We start from the raw sequence: 26,248 nt of genomic DNA on the forward strand, positions 1-26,248 counted from the left end.
ATAGGGCAATGCTCTACCCATCCAGGGATGCTACTCTATTGCTCAGCAACTGAGCCATTTCAGCGCCTGAGATGAGGCCATGGCGCTACTTGAGGAAGTCAGACTTTTGTCAAAGTCGCTGTATTATTTTATTTATTTTATTGGGGGAGTGGCCATATTATTTTACATTCCCGCAAGCATTGTTTAAGGGTTCCAATTTCTTTTTTATTTAAAGACTTTATTCATTTAGAGAGGAGAGGGAGAGAGAAGGGGGAGTGAAACAGGAAGCATCAACTCCTGTATGTGCCTTGACTGGGCAAGCCCAGGGCTTTGAACTGGTGACCTCAGCGTTCCAGGTTGACACTTTATCCACTGTGCCGCCACAGCTCAGGCCCAATTTCTTCACATCCTTGCCAATGCTTTTTATTATTTTTTTCTTAAAGAAACATTAAATGTTTTCCCCCATTGATTTGAAAGAGAGAGAGAGAGGAAGGAGGGAGGAGAGAGAGAGGCATCAACTTGTTCCATTTATCTGTGTACTCATTAATAGCTTCTTGTGTGTGCCCTGACTGGGGATTGAACCAGCAACCTTGGCGTATTGGAATGATGCTCTAACCAACTGAGCTGTCTGGCCAGGGCTCTTTTCACTTTCATATGTGTGTGTGTGTGTGTGTGTGTCAGAGACAGAGAGTCAGAGAGAGGGTCAGATAGGAACAGACAGGAAGGGAGAGAGAGATGAGAAACATCAATTCTTCGTTGTGGTTCCTTAGTTGTTCATTGGTTGATTTCTCATATGTGCCTTGATGGGGGGGGAGGGGTGCTACAGAAGACTAAGTGACCCCTTGCTTGAGCCAGCAACCTTGGGCTCAAGCTGGTGAGCCTTGCTCAAACCAGATGAACCCTCACTCAAGCCGGCGACCTCGGGGTCTTGAACCTGGGTCCTCTGCATCCCAGTCCGATGCTCTATCCACTGCTCCACTGCCTGGTCAGGCTCTTTTCACTTTCTTGATGGTACCTTTAAAGCACAAAAGCTTTTAGTTTTTTTGTTTTGTTTTGTTTGTTTTTTTCAGAGAGAGAGAGGGATAGACAGGGACAGACAGACAGGAACGGAGAGATGAGAAGCATCAATCATTAGTTTTTCATTGTGCGTTGCAACACCTTAGTTGTTCATTCATTGCTTTCTCATATGTGCCTTGACTGCGGGCCTTCAGGAGACCGAGTAACCCCTTGCTGGAGCCAGCAACCTTGGGTTCAAGCTGGTGGGCCTTTTTTTTTCTCTCAAACCAGATGAGCCCGCGCTCAATCTGGCGACCTCGGGGTCTCGAACCTGGGTCCTCCGCATCCCAGTCCAACGCTCTATCCACTGCGCCACTGCCTAGTCAGGCAAAGCTTTTAGTTTTGATGAATCCAGTTTACCCTCCACTCTTCGATTATTTGCTCTTATTTGTATCATATCTAAGAAACTATTTCCAAATCCAAGGTCATGAAGGTTTATGCCTGTATTTTCTTCTCTCGTCTAAAAATTTTATCTTTCTAGCTCTCTCATTTAGGGTTTTGATTCATTTGGGGTGCTAGTCTTGACCCTGTACCATACTTGCTTTGTGACCTTGGACTGTTCACTTGCCCTTTTTTAGCCTCACTCAGTGGTTGCCACAGGCTTGGAGTTTTGGGGGAGGGTATTGACTACAAAGATGAAAGAACTTTTGGGGGTGATGAAAATACTTTGCATCTTATTTGTGGTGACATTTTTATAACTGTATACATTTTTCAAGGTGCATAGAACTGTGTACCTAAAAAGGGTAAGTTTTACTAAATAAACCTGTCTTTTAAAAAATAAATCTTACAACAACTCTACAAAGTATGTGTTATTCTTTTCCATTTTGAGGCTAGAGGAAGCTGAGTCTTAGAAAAGTTAGTGGACTTGCTTGTGGTCCCACATTTGGAATGTGGTAGTTGCAGGATTTGAACCTAAATCTGTCTAATCTTAGAGCTTGTGATCATTCTGCTTATTTTTAGTTGGCCCCAGAGACTGTTAACAGTGTCTGGGTTCTGTTGTAAAAGGCTGACCTTTCTTTGAAAACCAGCAACACTGTCTGCCTATGAGTAGCTCCCCCAAAGTGGCAGTCATGTTCTTTTTTTTTATTTTTATTTTATTTCTTTATTCATTTTAGAAAGGAGAGAGACAGAGAGAGAAGGGGGGGAGGAGCTGGAAGCATCAACTCCCATATGTGCCTTGACCAGGCAAGCCCAGGGTTTCGAACCGGCGACCTCAGCATTTCCAGGTCGACGCTTTATCCACTGCGCCACCACAGGTCGGCTGTCATGTTCTTATTCCACATTTTGAGCCCCTGGCAGACCTTATTTCTGTCAGTGATTAGCTGGAGTTGGAATCGATGCTATTGGGGAGTACTGCCCAGGCAGGTCTCTTTCTGAGACTGGGGCCCTCTCATTTTGGAGCAGCAGGAGACCCGTTTCAAAGCTGATGAATTTCTTTGGTTATGAAAAGCAACTTCATACTTTGTCCACTCAGCAGAATAGAGTGTTCAGACGTTTACAGGACCAGTTATGCTGCTTAGCATTTTAACAGTCTTCCTTACCTTGGCTTATTTAGCAGAGAGCTGGTTGGATAGACAAGAGAGCCAAGGCAGGAAAGTGAATCCAGGCACAGGTGGTCTTCTGTGCGTTGTTACATCATTGCCATCATCAATTACATCTGCATGTCACTTTCCAGTTTGCAGTGTAGTTTAACATCTGTGATATCTTTTAATTCTCTTAGTAACCTGGCAAGAGAGTCCTTATATTTAGAGTATTACTGGGTTGTATTCTTGGATAACTCTGGCTGTAAGAATATTTTTTCCTTAAGTTGTGCTGATATATATATATATCTCCTTTAACTATTATAACTATTATCCTCAGTTCTACTTTCAGTTTGTCAACTTATGGTAGTTTAATGTAGCCTGTTGCCCTGGGGTGGTTTGCCAGAGCTGCACATTGGATACATTTCAGGAAGTTCTACCCTCTGAAATTGGCCAGTGACATTTTTATTTTTGCCTTTTTGACCCCCTCAGCTTCCTTTCCTTGGGAACCCATCTTTTCTCCACCTCTCATTATAGAGCCCTGGACAGACTGATTAATCGCAGAGCAGTTGTCATCAAGCCAGCTGTGGACTGCTTGTCTTTAAGATTTGACTGTTTCTATCCTGAGGTGCTATAGGAGAAGTTAATGACCTAAAAGATTGCCCATCTATCATGTGAGCCTAGTTAGGAGGGAATTGTTTGGTTTTTATGAACTGTAAATAATATAGTTGGAGACACATTTTCAAACATATGTTGGCCTGTGTGTCAAAGATGTTTCCTTATACAAGATGGGACAAAGTGGCTGGATAATAGAGCTTAATGACAGATTTTCTGTTAATCAGAACAGAGACTGTGCTTTATTAAGATAATTAACAGAGCACTTGTGCAGGTGATATTTACTGCACACAAATTTCCAAGTTTCTTTTCCTTGAATAACTTTTGAAAGAGGCCTCAGCTGTGTTTTCTTGTTTGCATTAAAATGATCAATGGCAATACCCCCCCCCCCTTTAAAGCCTTTAGTAGCTAGTATCTTGTCCTCTTCCAGTGCTGCAAAAAGTGCATGAGAGACACTTGCTACTCTTTCTTCTAGAAGTCTGTATTCTTATCATCAAACACTCAAGCTTCCCTGGTGAACAGAAGTGTACCCTTTTCCAGCTCCTGGCTAGCATTCTTAGAATTAGGATCTTGTAGAGCCTAAACTAATTGATTTTGCATCATCACATTGAAGGCCATAGAGGGGAAGTGATTTGGCCATGTCACACAGTATGCTAGTGAGAGTCATCTGGGATAAGTGGGACCATCACTGAACTGAAAGCCAAACACCTGGGGTGACATGAGGCAAGTCTTATCTCCTCTCTGCTTCTCAGTATCTTCATCTGTAGAAATAGAAGTGTCTAGCATGGGGCCAAGTACATACAAGTCTTTTTTTTTAAAGGACATTATTTTATTATTCATTTTAGAAAGGAGACAGAGAGGGAGAGAGAGAGAGGAAAGAGAGAGAGAGGAGAGAGAGAGAGAGAGAAGGGGGAGGAGCAGGAAGCTTCAACTCCCATATGTGCCTTGACTAGGCAAGCCCAGGGTTTCGAACCGGCGACCTCAGCATTTCCAGGTCGATGCTTTATCCACTGCGCCGCCACAGGTCAGGCCCAAATCGTTTTTTGTTATGTCCTCTTTCTGTAGCATTTGCTTCTCTATAAGTGTAAACTGAAGATTATAGCGAGGAAGCTGAAATGAGCGAGAACAAGCAATTAATAATCAATGCTGTTTTCTTTATTTCTCTGTAGGATCCTCGGTCTTCCACAATGAACCCTGTTTATAGCCCCGTGCAGCCTGGGGCTCCTTATGGCAACCCTAAGAACATGGCTTACACAGGTAAGTGGGGTGAGAATGGCTCTCATTTTGAGAAATGGTGGTTAAGGGTATTACTGAATAAGTTGCTGAGTGACCTTTGGTATACTGTACTATGCCTCCAAAAGCTTTAGTAAAGCTTGCAAACTTGGAAGACATGCCTGGGGTCTAGTAGAGATAGAAATGACATTATTGAGACTAAGGATTATTGAATTGGTCAAGTAGGGGAAAGGAAGGGAGGTAACATTTATTTATTGAGTATATACCATGGGCCTGGCCCTGTGCTGGGCACTTTTATCTTAAAGCAGTTCTACATGGTACAGCTTATCACCCTGTCACAGATGAGAAAGTCATAATCACAAAGACTATAATGCAAAACAAAAATAAATATTAACAAAAATAAAAATAAATTAATCCCAGGCCTGCTGATTGTGAAGGCTGATTTTTTCCCCCCTGAAATGCACACCAAACTGTTATCTACTTCTCTGCCTTTGTGTATGTTGTCACTATGTCTGGGATGCTGTTGTTCCCTGACAGCTTCACCATATTCTTTAAGAATTTAGCTCAGAGTTCAGACAGCCCTTTTTGGGGAAGGTTCTCTCCCTTACTTGGCCTTAGGCAATTTTTTAACCTTCTGGAGCCTCTGTTCTCACTATAAAATGAGAGCAATAGTATTGCTCTATTACTTTTGCTTAAACTTTCTTTTGCTTTTTTCCCTTTTTTTATTGAATTTATTGGGGTGATAGTGGTTCTTCTCTTCTTCTTGAACACAATTTTTTGTGTACCATCTTGGAATCCCTGGTATTAACGAAAGGTTCAGAAGAAACAGGGAGGATGAGGTAAGCTCAGAACCCTCTCCTGCTGTGGCAGTACCTTCAGCCCTAGGTTTCTTGCCCCAGAGCTCCTGACATTCTTGGCAAGATCAGTAGAAGGCTATAAAAGCCTTTTCACAAGGATCCTCCTATGAATGTGGTGGCACAGTGGATAGAGCATCACCTGGAATGCTGAGGTTGCTGGTTTGAAGCTCCGGGCTTGCCCAGTCAAGGCACATACAAATGTTTCTCTCTCCCCTCCTCTCTAAAATTAAAAAATAAAATCATAAAGAAGAAAAGAAAAGAAAGGGTAGGGATAGCCATAGCTACCACCAGTGAGTGAGTTCCTTTTTTTTTTTTTTTTTTTTTTTTTTGTAAATACACTTAGTTTAATATAGTTTTCTGTATATTAGTTACTTATGATTCTTAGTCAATGGAGATGTAATTTAGTGGCTCTGGATACATACAGCTGAAAACTGGTGGGATCTTGATAAAGGACTAGAAGTGCTTTTGGCTGTGCTTCATAGATTCTCACTGGAGTGATGTCTATTGCTTACCGTACTGGGGAGAGCACACTCGTCTGCCACCCCCCCCCCCCAGTTGAAGTCAGAAGGCCTGAGGTTGAGTCCTGACTCTGGCTCTAACTAAAAACTTGAACGAATTACTTTACTTTCAAGGGTCTCTGTTTTCTCCTTTATAAAAGTAGGAAAAATAACTCCTACCGTATCTATCACTTGTTAATGAAACTTTAAGGACATAATTGATCTATAAGAGGTGTTTTTTTTTTTTTGTTTGTTTTTTGTGGAATAATAAACGGCTTTATTGAGTACAGAGCGCACACCCCGCCCGGCAAGGTTCCCTGGCCCCGAGGAAAGAAAGAAAGAGAGATGGAGGTGCAAGATGGAGGCTAGGGAAGTTGCCTAATTGTTCATTGATTGACCAGGGAACTTCAGCTGAGCCAGTGACCCCTTGCTCAAGCCAGAAATCTTTGGGTTCAAGCCAGCAACCATGGGGTCATGTTTATGATCCCACACTCAAGCTGGTGAGCCTGCCTAAGCTTTTTTAGATAAGACAAAGATAATCAGAATGAAACTGGGTCTGTGATTGGAGTGACTATTCCTATCCAAAAAGTTAACTTCTTGTGCAGGCCTGGGCCCTAGGGGAGACTAGGAAATTGAGATTAGCAACTTTACTAGCGCTGAAACTTCGTGTGTGTGTGTGTGTGTGTGTGTGTGTGTGTGTACGCACCCTCAATCTCCAAGTGATAGAAGGGGAGTTAGAGAAACAGACTCCTGCATGTGCCATGACCAATATCCACCTGGCAACCCCCATCTGGGGTCAGTGGTCTACCCATATGGGGCCATGCTCCCATCTGAGCTATTTTTAGTACCTGAGGTGGAAGCTCCACGGAGCCATCCTTAGTGCCCAGGATAGGTGTGCTTGAACCAATCAAGTCATGGCTGAGAGAGAAAGGGGGAGGAGGTGGGGAGGAGAAACAGATGGTCGCTTCTCTTGTGTGCCTTGACTGGGAATTGAACCTGGGACATCCACACACTGGGCTGACACTCTACTGCTAAGCCAACTGGCTAGGGCCTTTTGTGTTTTTTGAAGTCAACACCCTGGCATTTGGAGGCACAATTAGCCTGCTACCTGGAGTTTCACTTCCCAAATAATCATAGGGTTTGGGGGTAGGAATTGAAGAAATCCTGAGCTTGAAAAAAAAGGATGCCTGGTTAAAGAGGGCACCATTTTTCTTTTGACAGAGACAGAGAGAGAGAGGGACAGATAGATAGGGACAGACAGGAAGGGAGAGAGATGATCGTTGTTCATTGATTGCTTTCTCATATGTGCCTTGACGGGGGGAGCTAGAGCAGAGTGAGTGACCTTGGGTTCAAGTCATTGACCTTGGGCTTCAAGCCAGCGACCTTTGGCCTCAAGCTAGCGACCATGGGTTCATGTCTATGATCCCACGCTCAAGCCAGCAACCCCATGCTCAAGCCAGCAACTCTGCACTCAAGCTGGTGAGCCCGCACTCAAGCCAGCGACCTCGGGGTTTCGAACCTGGGTCCTCCACATCCCAGTTTGATTGATGATCTGTCCACTGTGTCACAGCCTGATCAGGCTAGAGGCCACCTTCTTATGCCACATACACTGCAGAGTAAGTTTGTTTCTCCTATGAATGGTTAATAATAGATATCTATAATTAACAATAATGGTTGCTACTTGTTTAGCATGCTTTGTCAGCCATGCACAGTGTTTTGGAAACAGAGCCAGAAAGTAGTGGAACTAGAATCAAGTCTAAATGCTCTTACTATTGAGCTACATGTAGTCTTTTTTTGTTACCTTATAACTGTTTATATTTCTGTAACAAGAGTTGTTCTTGCAGGCTCTCACTATGTCCTCAGTACTTAACAAGTGCCTAACACAAAGCATATTCTCAATGAATATTACTTGGTTGAATATTATCGGCTGAATAAATGACTAAATGATTAGGCCCTTAATAATGAAGCCTTTTCAGGGGTTGATAAATCTCTAGCAGATTGACCTCAGAGTTTGGAATAAATGTTTTTGTTCTCTAAAGCAGCGATTCACAGTTAGCTATAAGCCATTGCTTTCACCTAGAAAAGAGTGATATTTGTAGAGAACTCTGGATAAATAGACAAGGCTGCCCAGGAGCTCCTGTGCCCCACTTCTATCCCAGACACCATAGAGCTTAAGGAGACAGTGTCTCAATTCACCTGTAACCCATTGATAGCTCCTAAGCTTCTATAATGGGTATCAGAATTATCTGGTTTTTGTTTGTCTCCCCATGCCCCCAGTGTACACGCACACCCTCTCTCTTCTCCATCCCTGTACCCATTCACAGTTGTATTGTGGACAAACATGGAGAATCATTCTTTTAATTTTTTCCCCTTTAGCTAAGTGGTAAGTAGTCTCTGCACACTTAATGAGATTGGTGAACCTCCGCTGTAGGCTTGTCTTTTCTTCCAGAGTGTATTGCATAGAGCTCCTAGGAGAGTTTCTCTTCTGAAAACCTACAGACAATGCTCAATATCCTGAAGCATTTGGAATCTGGTTCTTAAAGAGAAAACTGTAGAAGCAAACATGTCATTCTGGCTTTAAGGAGTTGGGAGGTGGTATTGAAGAGGATTGTGTTGTTTAGTTTGTTTTTTAAAAAGCTTAAGCAAGATGAATATCATGGTATTGTGAATCTCTTCTTAGAGTTGGAGAGTCTTTCCCAACATCTTAAAGCGGCCATTTGTGGGTTTCCAAAGTCTCAGTGACTCACTGACTTATACCTTACAGTAGTGTCTTCTGAGTGTAGTTTCCAGGCCTAGGAGTTTATTAGAAATGCAAATTCTTGGGCCCTACCCAAGACCTGCTGAGTCAGAAACTCTGAAAGTGGTTCTTAGCAGTCTGTTTTACAGCTGCCCTAGATGATTTTGACTGCTGTGCCATCTAGCAAATATTCATTGAACAGGTTTTCTCTTCTCTCCCAATTCTAAGAGCCTGTCTAGAAACCTTGTATTCATGAATTTTAAACTCCTATGGGAAATCCCTTAGAGATCTAAATAGCTTTAGAAAGAGAAGTCATGTGTCCAGTATGACACATTTGTCAGCTATGACAAGAGTTGCCGGTCCCTTCTAAGACAGAGTCAGAGGTCAGTGAGCAGGCAGCTCTAAACCCAGGGCACAGGAGTAGAAGTTACAGTTTTCAGGAAGCTGGCCAACTATTCTACCTTTTTTCTTGCACGTCTTAGGAAAACTAAATAATTGGTCCCCAAAATTGGCTTTAAAAGACTCATGTTGGGTAAGATCAAAAGTGTGATTACTTGAAAATTGCTCAGTTGGTAGAGGAGGTACCTGAATTTAAGTGTCTAAATCAGATTTTTACTATTACTGCTCTCAGCAGGAAAAGAGGCAGAAAAAAATCAGTAGTCCTTCTTGTTTAAGCTACAAAACCACACTTCTTATTACCTCCAAAGGTCTCTGGCTGCCAGAGAGAAGCTTGAGCTTCACTGACGCCATAAGTGCTGTCATGATTGTGTTTATGCTGAGTTCCTTGAAGTTCCATCTTACGTCTGCATGGCAGGACATCTGGATCTTTGTGGTACCATGGGATATGTAGGGAAAGCAACCAAGACCCGACTCCAAGACCTTCCTTCCCTCATCCCTCCTTAGGGTGGACCCTGAGCTGGGAGAACCAAATTCAGAAATGCAGTGAAGAGGGCTGGCTGCAGTTCCTGAACAGCTCTGTTGTGACGTTAGTACACTGACTGTCCTGAGTTCTCAGAGGAGCTTGGTTCCTTGAGGAGGAAGGCTGAGTCATATATATTATCATAATCGTTCACCATTTGCATACCTATTCCCTACCATATTTAGTGCTGGTGTTTCTCATATAGCTTAATGGTTAAGACTGCCTAGTTTTGAATCTTAGCTTCATCATTTGATTACTCTATGTCACTTATAAAGTGCCTGAAGATGCTACTTGAAGACTTGACTAATGGTAATTTAAACTAATAGGGGTATAGAAGTATAGAGGTCAGTGGCCAATGGTATTGATATTGGGACAGTGATTTCAAGACAGTTGTCCCCTGACTCTCAACTTTTCTCTCTGTTGCTGTAAGCATTATGTCTGTGATCAAGGTAGGAAAAAAGGGTGTAGGGAACATCAGTAGTTTTTATCCTTTTACTAGAAAAGTAAGACATTCTCAGAATTCCCTTTGTGTATATGTCATTGGTTAGAACTGAGTACCTGGCTACTTCTAAGTGCTAGGAAGGCTGGGAAAGTGCATGTTTAGTCTTTCAAGCCTCAGTAGTCAAAAGGCGGAATGGGTTGGGAATGAGTATGGGGTTAACCAGCCCATGGTCTACCAAAATGGCTTCGGCAAGTGAATTAGTTTCTCTAGTTGGTTCCCTTATCTATAAAACAAAAATAATAGTAGAACCTACCTCATGAAGGAGTTGTGAGAATTATATGACACCCATGTGTAAAGTGCTTAGCATAATAACAATATTTTTTTATTATTAGCATTATTATCAGCTCAACTCTGAAAAGAGGAAGCTGAAGTTCAGTGAATGGAAGTACAGGGGTCCTCAGATTACTACAGTCTTGACAGATGACATTTCGAGTTTATGATGCTCACTCCCATAAAAACTTTTAAAAATTTTGAGATGTGAATGTTTTAGCTTACACTGTTAGCGTTGTACTTTTAGACTACGTGGTTGAACTAGTTTGGCAGAAGAATATACAGTACAATGTATAGTACCGTGCACGGTACAGTATATTTATGTCCTTTTTCTGTGGCTTAGTTGTGTTTTTGTGTTCTAGATTATGATTTTACAACTGTGGTAGGATAGGTAAGTGACTTAGGCTAGGGTATGTTTCGACTTACACCAAAATTCTGGTTACGTCACTGTTATAGGAACAGAGAACTATGTCATAACCCGAGGACCCTATGTAATATCTTGCCTGAATTCACAGATTTTGAAATGGCAAAACTAAGATTAGAGCAAGAGTTGGGAACCTATGGCTCGCGAGCCAGATGTAGCTCTTTTGATGGCTGCATCTGGCTCACAGACAAATCTCTAATAAAAAAAATAATGTTAAAAACATAAAACATTCTCATGTATTACAATCCATTCGTTTCCTACCACTCATGTTCATGGTTGCGAGTGGCTGGAGCCGCACAGCTGTCCTCTGGGACAACACCAAATTTTTATTGGCTAATGCATAACGTACATGGGTTGTTGTATGGCTCTCACAGAATTACATTTTAAAATATGTAGTGTTCATGGCTCTCTCAGCCAAAAAGGTTCCTAATCCCTGGATTAGAGCCTATGTCTAATCTAAAACCCCTTTTTCTGCAGTGGGAATTGAGTCAACAGGGCAATGGTGGTTAGTTGGTGAGTCTGTTTTGGCCAGACTCATGGCATCAGCCACAGGCATAGTGATCAGGGAGTAGGTTTGGACAAGGAAAACTCAAGTAGAAGCCCCTGTCTAGAGTATGTAAGGACAAAGAACACCCCAACTACAGGGTCATCACTGGACTTGATACTAGAGCCACCACATTAGGGCATGAATATTTGAGAAACATGGAAATATAATTTGATAAGGACTCTAAGAAAAGTCAGCTATGAGAGTAGCTGGAAGGTACCCCTAACCTAGCCTGGAGAAAGGAAGGTCAAGGAAGACTTTTTGGGTAAGGAAATGAAGGACAAGGGAAAGACAATTCAGGGGTTGAGGACAGCCTGGACAGTGACATGGAAACTTAACAGTTGAATGGAGTGTGCTAGAACAGCTGTGTGTTGGGTGGTGGTGAAGTGTAAAATGCCAGCTAGGATTGAAAAGAAAGGAAATAGGACTTCTAGATGGCTAGGAGCCAGACATGGAGGGTCCTCATGCCATGCTCCGAAATTTGGAACTTGATCCTTGACCACCAGAGAATTGTAGGCATGATGGACAGATTGGCATTTTTGAAAGATCTCTCTGTATGATGAATATGTATTGGGGAGAGAGAAAATGGAGGTTAGAGGGTAAGTTAGGAGGCTCTTACAATAATTCCATATATGCCCTGGCTAAGTAGCTAAGTTGGTTAGAGCATTGTCCCAATTGCCAAGGTTACAGGTTTGATCCCTAGTCAGGGCACATATAAGAAACTACCAATGAATGCATGAATAAGTGAAACAACAAATTGATGTTTCTCTCTCTCCACCTCTCCCTCTCTTCCCCTGTTTCTCCGTCCTTCCTTTTCTCTTTCCCTTTCTCCCTTCCTCTGTCTCTAAAAGCAATAAATAAAAATAATAAATAACTAAAACTAGTTCAATAAAGAGACCTGAACTAGGGGCATTTGGGATTGAGAGGACATGTTTGAGACATTTTTAGAGAGAAGTGTCTGGCCTACAGTAGATATGGAATATGAATGATTAAGCTAGGACTTGTCATTGGATTTGGGGAGTGAGTGAGAAGGCAGAATCTGGACTTATCCCAGGCTTCCTTTGGCTTAAGTGACAGGCTGCATGGTCATGCCTTTCACTGAGTTCTTGGGAGCACTGAGGCCATTATGTGTTGGGTAATTTTCTCATAACTCTTGAGGAATCTCTTTTTTTCCCTGGTTCGGGACTCATAAACTTAATACACCATGGTAATTACAGGACAAGATAATGCTATTCTCATTTTACAGATTTGGAAACTGAGGTGCAGAGTAGTTAAGTAACTTGCTTAGAATCATCCAGATATTCAGAGTTGAGAAATATTCTTTCCTCTTGAACATGTTGCCTTGTGTAAGACTCTTGAATTTCCCATTGTAAATAGAACTGATTATAGGTCATAATAAAACTAGCAGTAAAATTCAGATTAGATTAATCTAATTACTCAGCTTTTATGATGAGGCAGTGAGTTACTCATAATTCAATGCACCTTTAATTCAATTAAACAGTGTGTGCAGTATAATTTTCACTATACAAAGAAAGATCTACTGATGCCTCCTTAGTGTTAAGAGGAAAAAGTAAAATAACTCATAGAAATAGTCTGCCATTCCCCTACCTTTAGTCTTCTTTATAAGATCTTATTTTAATCTTGTCACTTATATAACTGTGAGCAAATTACTCAACCTCTCAGAGCCTTAATTTTCTCACCTGTAAAAATAAATATGGGAGACATTAAATATATATGTCGGTAACAAAAATTAGGGGATATTTCAAAATGAATATGAAGCTATAAAATATCCCTTAATTTTTGTGAACAGTATATATGGTAGATATTTAGTAAATGGTACTGTTACTGTTTTGCAGACACAGAAACAGACATTCGGAATTTGATAAGGATTATAATACTTGCACAGTCACATAGTATCCTAGTAGCATCTGTAAACAAAAAATGTCTTGAAAAGGAAGCATTTTCTGGGAATCTTTGACCAGAGACGTGCTCCCTATTTCAGTTTATTTAAAAACCCACTGCTGGTATGCATGTCATATCTATTTTTCTTATACTTCCTTTAGGACCTCACCAATGGGCTGACCAGTCTGTAGTAACATCATTCCTTTAAATTTATAGAGCCCAAAAAGAGTTGTTAGGATATTTATTTAATTTTTAAACTTTTATTTGTTGATTTCAGTGAGAGAGGAACATTGAGCTGTTCCTATATGTGTCCTGATCAGGGATCAAACCGGCAACCTTTTTGCTTCAGAACAGTGTTCTAACAAACGGAGCTATCTGGCCAGGGCAATTTTTTTAAAATTGATTTTTAGAAAGAGAGGAAGGGAAAGAGACAGACCAAGAAAGACAGAGAGAGAAACATGGATTTGCTGTTCCACTTATTCATGCCAAGACTGATTGATTCTTTTCTTTTTTTTTTAAGATTTAATTTATTGATTTTGGGGGTGGGGAGTGAGAAGTCTCAGTCATAGTTGCTTCAGTTGAGTTGTTCACTGGATACTTGTCATATGTCTCTTGACCAGGCAAGCCTAGGATTTCAAACCAGTGAGCTCAGCGTTCCAGTTTGAAGCTCTGTACACTATACCACCACAGGCCAGGCACCATGGGTTGATTCTTATATGTACCCTGACGATGGATCAAACCTACAACCTTGGCATCTGGGGTGATGCTCTAACCAACTGAGCTACCTGGTCAGGGCCAAACATTCCTATATATACTAGAAAATCTGGGTATCGGGATTCTGTTCCTGGTTCTGCCTGAAGAATGAATAATAGTTATTTGGAACAGATGAAATGTCTCATAATAGGAGAGTACTTGAATTTACTTACATGTCAATACCATTTTATTATTTATTTTGTTGGTTTTCTTCATTTTCAAAACAATGTGTTCATTTTAGAAAAATCAGTTTGGCCTGACCAGGCGGTGGCGCAGTGGATAGAGCGTCAGACTGGGATGAGGAGGACCCAGGTTCGAGACTCCAAGGTTGCCGGCTTGAGTGCAGGCTCATCTGGTTTGAGCAAAGCTCACCAGCTTGGACCCAAGGTTGCTGGCTCGAGCAAGGGGTTACTCAGTCTGCTGAAGGCCCACGGTCAAGGCACATATGAGAAAGCAATCAATGAACAACTAAGGTGTCACAACGAAAAACTGATGATTGATGCTTCTCATCTCTCTCTGTTCCTGTCTGTCCCTATCTATCCCTCTCTCTGACTCTTTCTCTGTCTCTGTAAAAAAAAAAAAAAAGAAAAGAAAAATCCGCCTGACCAGGCAGTGGTGCAGTAGATAGAGCATCAGCCTGGGATGATGGGGACCCAGTTTCAAAACCCCAAGGTCACCAGCTTGAGCGTGGTCTCATCCAGCTTGAGCACACGGTCACTGGCTTGAGGGTGGGATCATAAACATGATTCCCTGGTCTCTGGCTTGAGCCCAAAGGTTGCTAGCTTGAGCCCAAGGTTGCTGGCTTGAGCAAGAGATCACTGGCTCAGCTGGAGCCCCCTGGTCAAGGCACGTATGAGAAAGCAGTCAGTGAACAACTAAGGTGCCACAACTATGAGTTGATGCTTCTCATCTTTCTCTCTTCTTGTCTGTCTGTTCCTCTCTGTCCCTCACTAATAATAAGAAAAAGAGGCCTGACCTGTGGTAGCGCAGTGAATAAAGCGTTGACCTGGAATGCTGAGATCGCTGGTTCAAAACCCTGCACTTGTCTGGTCAAGGCACATTTGGAAGTTGATGCTTCCTGTCCCCCCCTTCTCTCTCTCTCTCTCTCTCTCCCCTTCTCCTCTAAAATGAATAAATTAAAAAAAGAATACTTAGTTTAAAAACATAAAATATATTTGTTTAAAAAAAGAAAAATGGGCCCTGGCCGGTTGGCTCAGCGGTATAGCGTCGGCCTGGCGTGCGGGGGACCCGGGTTCGATTCTCGGCCAGGGCACACAGGAGAGGCGCCCATTTGCTTCTCCACTCCCCCTCCTTCCTCTCTGTCTCTCTCTTCCCCTCCCGCAGCCAATGCTCCATTGGAGCAAAGATGGCCCTGGCGCTGGGGATGGCTCCTTGGCCTCTGCCCCAGGCGCTAGAGTGGCTCTGGTCGCGGCAGAGCAACGCCCCGGAGGGGCAGAGCATCGCCCCTGGTGGGCGTGCCGGGCGGATTCTGGTCGGGCGCATGCAGGAGTCTGTCTGACTGTCTCTCCCCGTTTCCAGCTTCAGAAAAATACAAAAAAAAAAAAAAAAGAAAAGAAAAATGAAAAATCAGAATATACTGAATTAAAAAAAAAATTCATAATTCATAAGAACCAAAGGTAAATCACTGGTAATACTTTGGTACATCTCTTTTTGCTAGGTCTTTTTATTTTTTAATTTTTAAATTGATTTTGAGAGAGACAGGAAGGGGGAGAGAGAGAAGGGAGGAAAGAATCAAAAGCATCAACTTGCATTTGTGGCACTTTAGTGGTTCATTGATTGCTTCTCCTATGTGCCTTGACTGGGGCTCAAGCTGAGCCAGTAACCCCTTGCTCAAGCCAGTGACTTTGGGATCGTATCAGTGATCCTGCATTTAAGCCAAAGATTCCATGCTCAAGCTGGCAAGCCTGCGCTCAAGACAGTGACCTAGGGGTTTTGATCCTGGGATCTCAGTGTTACAGCTCAATGATCTGTCCACTGCACCACCACTATTCAGACTTCTAGCTCTTTTTAAATGAACGTAAGCACATTATTTTTTACCAAAAATGAGATTATTACTACGTACTATTCCATACATCTTAATTTACTTAAGGACTTATGAATTGGGTCATTTAGATTTATTTTAGATAATGCCCTGTTGGTAAACATTTGGGTTGCTTTCACTTTCACTGTTAGCAAGTAGTACAAGGCAAAAATAATGAGACTGAAAATGAATGAGAAATAAAAATGCAAAAATGTGGCGATAATATTGTTCACAAATTTTTTAAATAATTTTTAAAAATTTTTTATTTATTATTTTTAGAGAGGAGAGTGGGGGGGGGGGAGCAGGAAGCATCAACTCCCATATATGCCTTGACCAGGCAATCCCAGGGTTTTTTTTTTGTATTTTTCTGAAGTTGGAAATGAGGAGGCAGACAGACTCCTGCATGCTCCTGACTGGGATCCACCCGGCATGCCCACCAGGGGGCGATGCTCTGCCCATCCAGGGCGTGGCTCTGGTTGCAACGCCTGAGGCAGAGGCCATAGAGCCATCCCCAGCGCCCTGGCAAACCTTGCTCCAATGGAGCCTCGGCTGTGGGAGGGGAAGAGAGAGACAGAGAGGAAGGAGAAGGGGAGGGGTGGAGAAACAGATGGGCGCTTCTCCTGTATGCCCTGGCCGGGAACCGAACCCAGGACTCCTGCACACCAGGCCAACTCTCTACCACTGAGCCAAATGGCCAGGGCCAGGCCCAGGGTTTTGAACCGACGACCTCAGCGTTCCAGGTCCACGCTTTATCCACTGCGCCACCACAGGTCAGGCCTGTTCACAAATTTTTAAAAGGGACAAGAGTGGGCTCTGGACAGTTGACTCAGTGGGTAGTGTGTCAGCCTGACATTTGGATGCCCTGGGTTCAATTCCGGTCAGGGCATGCAGGAAGTAACTGTTTGCTTCACCCCAGCCCCATCTGTCCCTCTTCTTCTCCCACAGCTAGTGGCTCTATTGGTTTGAGAATGGGCCTTGGGCGCTGAGGATAGCTCAGTTTGTCTGAGCGCGTCAGCCTCAGGAGTGAAAAATAGCTCAATTGATTAAAGAGCATTGGCCCCAGACGGGGGTTGCTAGGTGGATCCTGGTCAGGGCGCATGCAGGAGTCTGTCTTACTATCTCCTCTCCTTTCACTAAAAAATAATTAATTAAAAATAAAAGAGACAAGAATGTTTTAAAATGCACAAATGATTGTAAATATAAATATTTACACAGTGTTATATAAATACTGTATTCGAAGCATAGTGACTGATTCATTGTTTCCTCAAAAAGCCGTGCTCACTGGGAGCTTGCTTTTGTCCAGCTTATACTTAGCCAAATGGCAATAGGCCTAATCACCTGGAGCCATTCCATATAAGGGAGAGGGAAAATTAGAAGGTAAGAGACGTGACTGGGGATCTAGCTTTTCATTAAATGCCTTAAAATCCACAGGCAAACACAGCCATGTTCAAAAGAATACTTTTAATGAACAGGGTGGGGGTGGGGGGACACTAACATTTATTGAAGTACTTACCACTCTGTGCCAAGTACTTATGCTAATGTATTTTGCATGCTATCTTTTTGAAATTTTTAGCCTACAGTATATATAGGGTATCCCTGTGTTCTTAAGGCTCAGATAAACAGACTTGCCTAAGCCTGACCTGTGGTGGCACAGTGGATAAAGCCTCAACCTGGAATGCTGAGGTCACCAGTTTCAAACCATGGTCTTGCCCGGTCAAAGTGCATATAGGAGCAACTACTATGAGTTGATGCTTCCCACTCCCCCCCCTCCTTTCTCTAAAATCAATAAATTTAAAAAAATTAAAAAGGCTTGCTTAAGATTTCATGTCTGGTAAGTGGTACAGATGACTTCTGCATCTACATTTGCCTTCAGAGCCCTGCTTTTTCTACTAGACTGTGATGGCTCCTATGGGAGGTCTAGAGCAGGAAACTCCTCATGACTCTTTGTAGGAACGTTTAGATGAGTATCTACAAAGCAAGTTTAGAACTGCTCTGTGTGTCCTAGCCAGCCCACATACAGATAAGAAGTAAAAAGAGGCACTGGTCCTGATATAGCATAGATACTCAAAAGATGTTTACCAAACAAGTAAATTAATGATTGTTTTTAAAATATCAAAACTGAGATTCAGAGTTGAAGTTATTTGCCCAAAGTTACAGAGCTAATAAGTAAGAGAGCTCAGATTTGAATCTTGGTCTGCCGGTAAATGAAGCTCTTGGTGTTTCTGTAACAATGTACAATTTGTCTCAGTTTGACACTTGCTTTCAGTGTCCACAGTAGTGTTACTTGTTTAACAGTAGGGGCAGGTACATGGCCTGAGCACAAATAACCCTACTTAAGGTCTCTCTTGTAGTTAATGTGGAGTTGCAGCAGCCTCTGCAGTCCAGAAGCCGTATCAGAGTGGAGGGAGAGGAACCAGGATAAATACTAAAGTTCGGCCCTGGCCGGTTGGCTCAGTGGTAGAGCGTGGGCCTGGCGTGCAGAAGTCCCGGGTTCGATTCCCGGCCAGGGCACACAGGAGAAGCGCCCATCTGCTTCTCCACCCCTCCCCCTCTCCTTCCTCTCTGTCTCTCTCTTCCCCTCCTGCAGCGAGGCTCCATTGGAGCAAAGATGGCCCCGGGCGCTGGGGATGGCTCCTTGGCCTCTGCCCCAGGCGCTAGAGTGGCTCTGGTCGAGACAGAGCGATGCCCCGGAGGGGCAGAGCATCGCCCCTTGGTGGGCGTGCCGGGTGGATCCTGGTCGGGCGCATGCGGGAGTCTGTCTAACTGTCTATCCCCGTTTTCAGCTTCAGAAAAATACAAAAATATATATATACTAAAGTTCATTTTGTCCTTCTTCCCTGTTCTCCCATAACACTTTGTACCTCCTTCTTTGACAGCCTTTACCCAGGATGCCTAATTTCAGAATGATTTCTTTGCTTGCCTGACTCTCCCATTAGATGTTGAATTTGTAGAGGACAAGGATTATGTCTTCATTTTGTTCGCATTTATTATAGCATTTAGAACACATTAAGTAGTTTTAATTGAATTGACCACCACTTGTGTACCTAGCTCACTTTTTTTAATTGATTAATTTTAGAAAAACAGAGAGGAAGGCAAAGAGAGAGAGAAAGAGAGAGGCATTCATTTGTTGTTAACATTTAGTTGTGCATTCATTGGTTACTTTTCACGTGTGCCCTGACTAGAGATCAAACCCACATGGTATTTCAGAACAATGCTCTGACAGCTAACCAGCCAGGGTTAACTCACTTTTGAAGGCAGTCCCTCAGGCACTAACATTTAACATATACACGATTCTAAAAAGGTTGGATTTTTGGCCATCCAGTCTACAACTAATTTTAGCACTGGGAAAGGGCTAGCTAAGACAGGCTGCATGGATGCAGGCTTCACAATAATAAAATGAGTATAAAAGTGAGTGCATAAAGAAAAAGATGCATTTAGACCTATGCCCCTAAATTTCTTCATTTTTAACATTTTATTTATTGATTTCAGAGAAAAAAAAGGGAGAGAGAGAAACATCAATTTGTTGTTCCACTTATTTATGCATTCATTGGTTGATTTTTGTATGTGCCCTGACCAGGGACTGAACCTGCTACCTTGGCCTAGCGGAATAATGCTCTAACTCACTGAGCTACCCAGCCAAGGCTAATTTTGTTCATATTTAAGGGGGGGAAAAGTCTTGCCTCCATTCCAAAAAAAGAAATTTCCTCTGGGTCTTTCTACCTCCTCAAGCTGTGATCTTTCCTTTCCTTTATGTCAACATATATTCACTTTGAGCACATGCTACTCTTCCAGTGCCTTCATTAAATCTGCTGTGGATCAAATAAAAAGGCAGATACTGTCATACTGGATTTCAGAAAACAAGACTTAACTATATACTGTCTATAGGAGATAATACTTTTTAGATTCAAAGATACAAAAAGGTTGAAAGTAAAAATATGGGGGGAAAATCATGTAACAGTACCTGTAAAAAAGCTAGAGTGGCCATACTAATATCAGACAGTGTAGACTTTAAAACCAAAGTTGATGCTTCTCATCTTTCTCCCTTTCTGTCTGTCTCTCTGTCTTGCTTGCTAAAAAAAAAGAAAGAAAGAAAGAAAAAGCACAGGATCAGTCAACTTTATTGAGAAGTTCTAAGAAACATTTAAATAAGGATTAATACTAGCTTTTCACAAACTTCCAAAAAATTAAAGATGGGGGAACACTTTGTGACTCATTCTGTAAAAGGCTGGTGGTATTGCCCTGCTACCAAAACCAGACAAAATATCACAAGAAAAGCAAACTATAGACCAATATCTTATATGGCTATAAATGCAAAAATCCTCAACAAAATTCTAGCAAAATGAATACAAATAACTTATAGTAAAGATATTATATACTATGACCAAGTGGTATTTATCCCAGGAGTGCAAGATTCATTTAGCATAGGGCCTAGCATAGGAAAATCAATCAATGCAATACACCAATTAAAAAATTAAAGGAGAAAACCAACAATCAGTTGACACAGAAAAACCATTTGACAAACTTCAATAGCATTTTATGATTTAAACAAAGAAACAAATAAGAAACTCAACAAACTAGGAACAGAAGGGAACTTTCTCAACCTGGAAAAGAACATGTATGAGAAACCCGTGGCTATCATCATACTTAATAGAAAAAATGTCAATGCTTTTTCTCCTAACATTAGGAACAAGGCAAAGCTATCCAGCCTCATCATTTCTATTGAACACTGGAGGTTCTAATGAGGGCATTGGAGTAAGATAATGAAATAAGAAGTCATTCAGATTAGAAAGAAGTAAAACTATTCATTTTTACAGATGACATGATCTTGCATATAGAAAATTCTGAGAAATCCAAACACAAAAAATTGTTAGAACTAGTAAATCAGTGAGTTCAGCAAGGTTGCAGAAGTCATCTTTCTGGGTCCGATGTTCTGCTCATCTGTGGCCACTGACCCCCTGCTCGGCAACCAAGCTATTCTAGTGCCTGAGGTGAGGCTATGGAGCCATCCTGAACCCCCAGGGCCATCTTGCTTATTCAAGCCATGGCTATGGGAGGGGAAGAGAGAGAGAGAATGGAAGTGGGGAAGGGTTGGGAAGCAGATAGTCGCTTCTTTTGTGTGCCCTGACCGGGAATCGAACCTGGCATTTCTACATGCCGGGCCAACACTCTACTACGGAGCCAACCAGCCAGGGCCTCTGTCAGTCTTTATTTATGTATTTCGGGGCTTTGTGGTTAGGTGTATATATGTTTGTAATTATTGAACCTTCATGATGACTTGAGCTCTCTATTGTTATAAAATGTTCCTCTTAATTGCTAGTAACTTTTTTGGTTTTAAAGTTGTAGGATACAGGATCAATATATAAAACAAAAATCAATAGTTTATATAATTGTAATCATTGAAAAATGAAATTAAGGAAATAATTTCATTTACAGGAGCATCAAAATGAATAAAATACTTAGGAATAAATATAACAAAAGAAGTATAAACATATAGTCTGAAAACTGTAAAACATTGTTGAAAGAAATTAAAGATCTAAATAATTGGGAAAATGACCCATGTTCATGGATTGAAAGACAATATTTTTGAGACAGTAATACTTCCCAAATTATCCACAGATTCAGTACAATCCCTATCACTATTCCAACAGGTTTGTTTGTAGATTTTTACAAGATGTTTCTAAAATTCACATGGAAATTCAAAAGACCCATATTAGCCAAAACAATCTTGATAAAGAACAAACTTGGAGAACTTCCCAATTTCAGAGTTTATTAAAAAGTTGGCAGGCCTGACCTGTGGTGGCGCAGTGGGATAAAGCGTCGACCTGGGACGCTGAGGTTGTCTGTTTGATACCCTGGGCTTGCCTGGTCAAGGCACATATGGGAGTTGATGCTTCCTGCTCCTCCCCTTTCTCTCTCTCTCTCTCTCTCCTCTCTGAAATTGAATAAATAAAATCTTTAAAAAATAAAAAAATTTAAAAAAAAAGAAAAAAAAAGTTGGCATAAGGATAGACATATGGATTAATGGAATGGAATTGAGTATCCAGAAATAAACCCTGGCATTTATAGTCAATGATTTTCAGCAAGGGCACCAAAAACAGTTCAATGGGGAAAGAACAGTCTTTTCAACAAATGGTGCTGGGACAACTGGATATCCACAAAAGAAAGAATAAAATAGGGTCCATACTTTGTATCATATGCAAAATTTAATTCAAAATGAATCAGAGAACAACATGTAACAATCAAGACTGTAAAAACTTTTTAAGAGAAAACTTGGAGGTAAATCTTTTGTGACCTTAGATTTGGCAAGGTCATGACTCCAATAGCACAAGCAACCAAAGAAAAAAATTGGACTTTATCAAAATTAAAAATTTTTGTGCTTCAAAGGACACCATCAAGAAAGCAAAATAAGCCTGAACAGGCAGTGGCTCAGTGGATAGTGTCGAACTGGGATGCTAAGGACCCAGGTTTGAGACCCCGAGTTCGTCAGCTTGAGCACAGGCTCATCTGGTTTGAGCAAAGCTCACCAGCTTGGACCCAAGGTCGCTGGCTCGAGCAAGGGGTTACTCCATTTGCTGAAGGCCCGCGGTCAAGGCACATATGAGAAAGCAATCAATGAACAACTAAGGTGTCGCAATGCGCAATGAAAAACTAATGATTGATGCTTCTCATCTCTCTGTTCCTGTCTGTCTCTGTCTATCCCTCTCTCTGACTGTAAAAAAAAAAAAAAAAAAAAAAAGCAAAATAACAGAAGACTTCAAAGCGGCTCTACTGGGTAAGGAGATCACAACTGGAAGAAGCCTATAAGTCATATAGAGAATAATGGGTAGGCAGAGAAACATAAGTCATACGCTTCAACAAGACAAGTCTTCAGAAAAAGTCCTGGACGAATCGGAAGTAATAATATTACCAGATGCAGAGTATAAAATAATGATTGTTAGGATGCTTCAGGATCTCAAAGCTACAATGGATAGACTTAATGAACACCTCAATAAGGAAATTATAAGCATCAAAAAGGACACGGAAATCATAAAGAAGAACCAGACAAAAATGACAAACACAATATCGGAAATGAAGACTACACTAGAAGAAATTAAAAGCAGGCTGGATGAAGCAGAGAATCAAATCAGCTATTTAGAGGACAAGATAAATGAAAACATGGAAGCAGAAAAGCAAAAAGAAAAGAGGATCAAAAAGTCCGAGGAAACCCTAAGAGAGCTCTGTGGCAACATGAAGAGAAATAATATCCACATAATAGGGTTTCTTGAAGGAGAAGAGAAAGAAGAAGAACTAGAGAAGCTCTTTGAAAAAATTATAGATGAAAATTTCCCTAAATTGATGCAGGAAAGAGTCACACAAGTTCAAGAAGCAGAACCCCATTAAAAAAGAACCCAAAGAGACCCACACCAAGACATATCATAATCAAAATACCAAAGCTAAGAGATAAAGAATATTAAAAGCTGTAAGAGAAAAACAATCTATCACCTACAAAAGGAACACCCATAGGGATGACATCTGACTTCTCAACAGAAACACTTGAGGTCAGACGGGATTGGCAAGAAATATTCAAAGTAATGCAGAACAAGAACCTACAACCAAGACGTCTTTATCCAGCAAGACTATCGTTTAAAATTGAAGGAGAAATAAAAAGCTTCCCAGACAAAAAAAATACTCAAGGACTTCATCACAACCAAACCAATGCTGCAAGAAATGTTAAGGGGCCTGCTGTAGACAGAACAAATGGGGGGGGGGGGAATATATATATATATTAAAAGAGGAATATAGATTTAAAGGGAAAAAATGGCAATAAACAACTACATATCAATAATAACCTTAAATGTAAATGGATTAAATGCTCCAATCAAAAGACATAAGGTAGCTGAATGGATAAGAAAACAGGACCCATAAATATACTGTCTACAGGAGACCTACCTCAAAACAAAAGATACACATAGACTGAAAATAAAAGGATGGAAAAAAAAAAATTTCATGCAAAGGGAAATGAAAGAAAAAGCTAGGGTAGCAATACTTATATCTGACAAAATAGACTTAAAGACTATATATAGTAAGGGATAAAGAAGGTCACTACATAATGATAAAGGGAGCAATCCAACAGGAAGAGATAACCATTATAAATATCTATGCACCTAATATAGGAGCACCTAAATATATAAAGCAGATTTTGATGGACGTAAAGGGAGAGATCAACAGCAATACTATAATAGTAGGGGATTTCAATACCCCACTAACACCAGTGGATAGATCCTCAAGAAAGAAAATTAACAAAGAAACAACAGAATTAAGGGACACACTAGATCAATTGGATTTAATAGATATCTTCTGAACTTTTCACCCTAAAGCAGAATATACATTCTTTTCAAGTACGCATGGTACATTCTCTAGGGTAGACTACATATTGGGACATAAAATGAGTCTCAACAAATTTAAGAAGATTGAAACCATATCAAGCATCTTCTCTGACCACAATGGTATGAAACTGGAAATCAACTACAATAGAAAAACTGAAAAACACTCAAACACTTGGAAACTAAACAGCATGTTATTAAACAGTGAATGGGTCAACAATTAGATCAAGGAAGAAATAAAAAATTTCCTTGAAACAAATGGAAATGAGCATACAACTCAAAATTTATGAGACACAGCTAAAGCAGCACTGAGAGGGAAGTTCATAGCATTACAGGCATACCTTAAGAAGCTAGAAAAAGCTCAAACAACTTAATCCTGCAACTAAAAGAACTAGAAAAAGTACAGCAAGTAAAGCCTAGAGGAAGTAGAAGGAAGGGGATAATAAAGATCAGAGCAGAAATAAATGACAAAGACTAAAAAAACAATACAGAGGATCAATGAAACCAAGAACTGGTTCTTTGAAAAAGTAAACAAGATCGATGAACCCTTAGCCAGATTCACCAAGAAAAAAAAGAGAAAGGACTCAAATAAATAAAATTAGAAATGAGAGTAGAGAAGTAACAATGGACACAGCAGAAATACAAAGGATTATAAGAAAATACTATGAAGAAACTGTATGCCAAAAAATTAGACAACCTAGGTGAACTGGAGAAATTCCTTGAAAAATAATATAATCTTTCAAAAATCAATCTGTAAGAATCAGAAAACCTAAATAAGATCAGTTACAACAAATGAGATCAAAAGATTTATCAAAAAATTTCCAAAAAAAAAAAATTTTTTTTTCCAACAAACAAAAGTCCTGGGCCAGCCTGACCAGGTGGTGGCGCAATGGATAGAGCATCGGACTGGGATGCGGAAGGACCCAGGTTTGAGACCCCAAGGTCGCCAGCTTGAGCGCGGGCTCATCTGGCTTGAGCAAAGAGCTCACCAGCTTAGACCCAAGGTCGCTGGCTCCAGCAGGGGGTCACTCGGTCTGCTGAAGGCCCACGGTCAAGGCACATGTGAGAAAGCAATCAATGAACAACTAAGAAGTCTCAACGCGCAATGAGAAACTGATGATTGATGCTTCTCATCTTTCTCTGTTCCTGTCTATCTGTCCCTGTCTATCTCTGCCTCTGTAAAAAAAAAAAAAAAAAAAAAAAGTCCTGGGCCAGATGGCTTCACAGGTGAATTCTACCAAACATTCAAAGAAGAACTAACTCCTATCCTTCTCAAGCTATTTCATAAAATTCCAGAGGAGGGTAAACTTCCAAGCTCCTTTTATGAGGCAAGGAGGCATAATTCTGATTCCAAAGCCAAACAAAGACAACACAAAGAAAGAAAACTATAGGCCAATATCCCTGATGAATTTAGATGCTAAAATTCTCAACAAAGTATTAGCCAACCGGATCCAGCAATACATGAAAAAAATCATACGTTATGATTAAGTGCGATTTATTTTGGGGAGGCAAGGCTGGTACAATATTCACAAATCACTCAGTGTGATTCATCACATAAACAAAAGGAAGGAGAAAAACCACATGATAATATCAATAGATGCAGCAAAAGCATTTGATAAAATCCAGCACCCATTTATGATCTACCAAGAGGAAATTGTGTTTGCAAATACAGTGTGTCCGTAAAGTCATGGTGCACTTTTGACCGGTCACAGGAAAGCAACAAAAGACGATAGAAATGTGAAATCTGCACCAAATAAAAGGAAAATTCTCCCAGTTTCATACTTATTCAGTGCAGTTCGATGTGGGCTCACGTACACGCACAGATTTTTTAGGGCTCCTTAGGTAGCTATCCCGTATAGCCTCTATACACTCATCACTGACTGATGGCCTACCAGAACAGGGTTTCTCCACCAAACTGCCGGTTTCCTTCAACTGCTTATCCCACCGAGTAATGTTATTCCTATGTGGTGGCGCTTCGTTATAAACGCGCCAATATTCACGTTGCACTTTGGTCATGGATTTGAATTTAGCGAGCC

At 41.1% G+C, this 26,248-nt stretch overlaps 1 protein-coding gene across 4 annotated transcripts in view; it reads left to right on the plus strand.

The window, feature by feature from the left end:
• The window catches only part of FAM168A (family with sequence similarity 168 member A), a 213,368-nt gene that overhangs the window by 136,601 nt on the left and 50,519 nt on the right, over positions 1–26,248 (plus strand). For all 4 annotated transcript variants that reach the window (XM_066250439.1, XM_066250433.1, XM_066250434.1 and 1 more), the window contains exon 2: positions 4,340–4,427. In XM_066250439.1, the coding sequence (XP_066106536.1) occupies positions 4,358–4,427 (70 nt within the window). In that variant the 5' untranslated portion in view covers positions 4,340–4,357. The remainder of the gene's footprint in view (positions 1–4,339; positions 4,428–26,248) is intronic.

This window comes from Saccopteryx bilineata, chromosome 1 (genome assembly GCF_036850765.1).
Source record: "Saccopteryx bilineata isolate mSacBil1 chromosome 1, mSacBil1_pri_phased_curated, whole genome shotgun sequence".
NCBI classification, from domain to species: Eukaryota; Metazoa; Chordata; class Mammalia; order Chiroptera; family Emballonuridae; genus Saccopteryx; species Saccopteryx bilineata.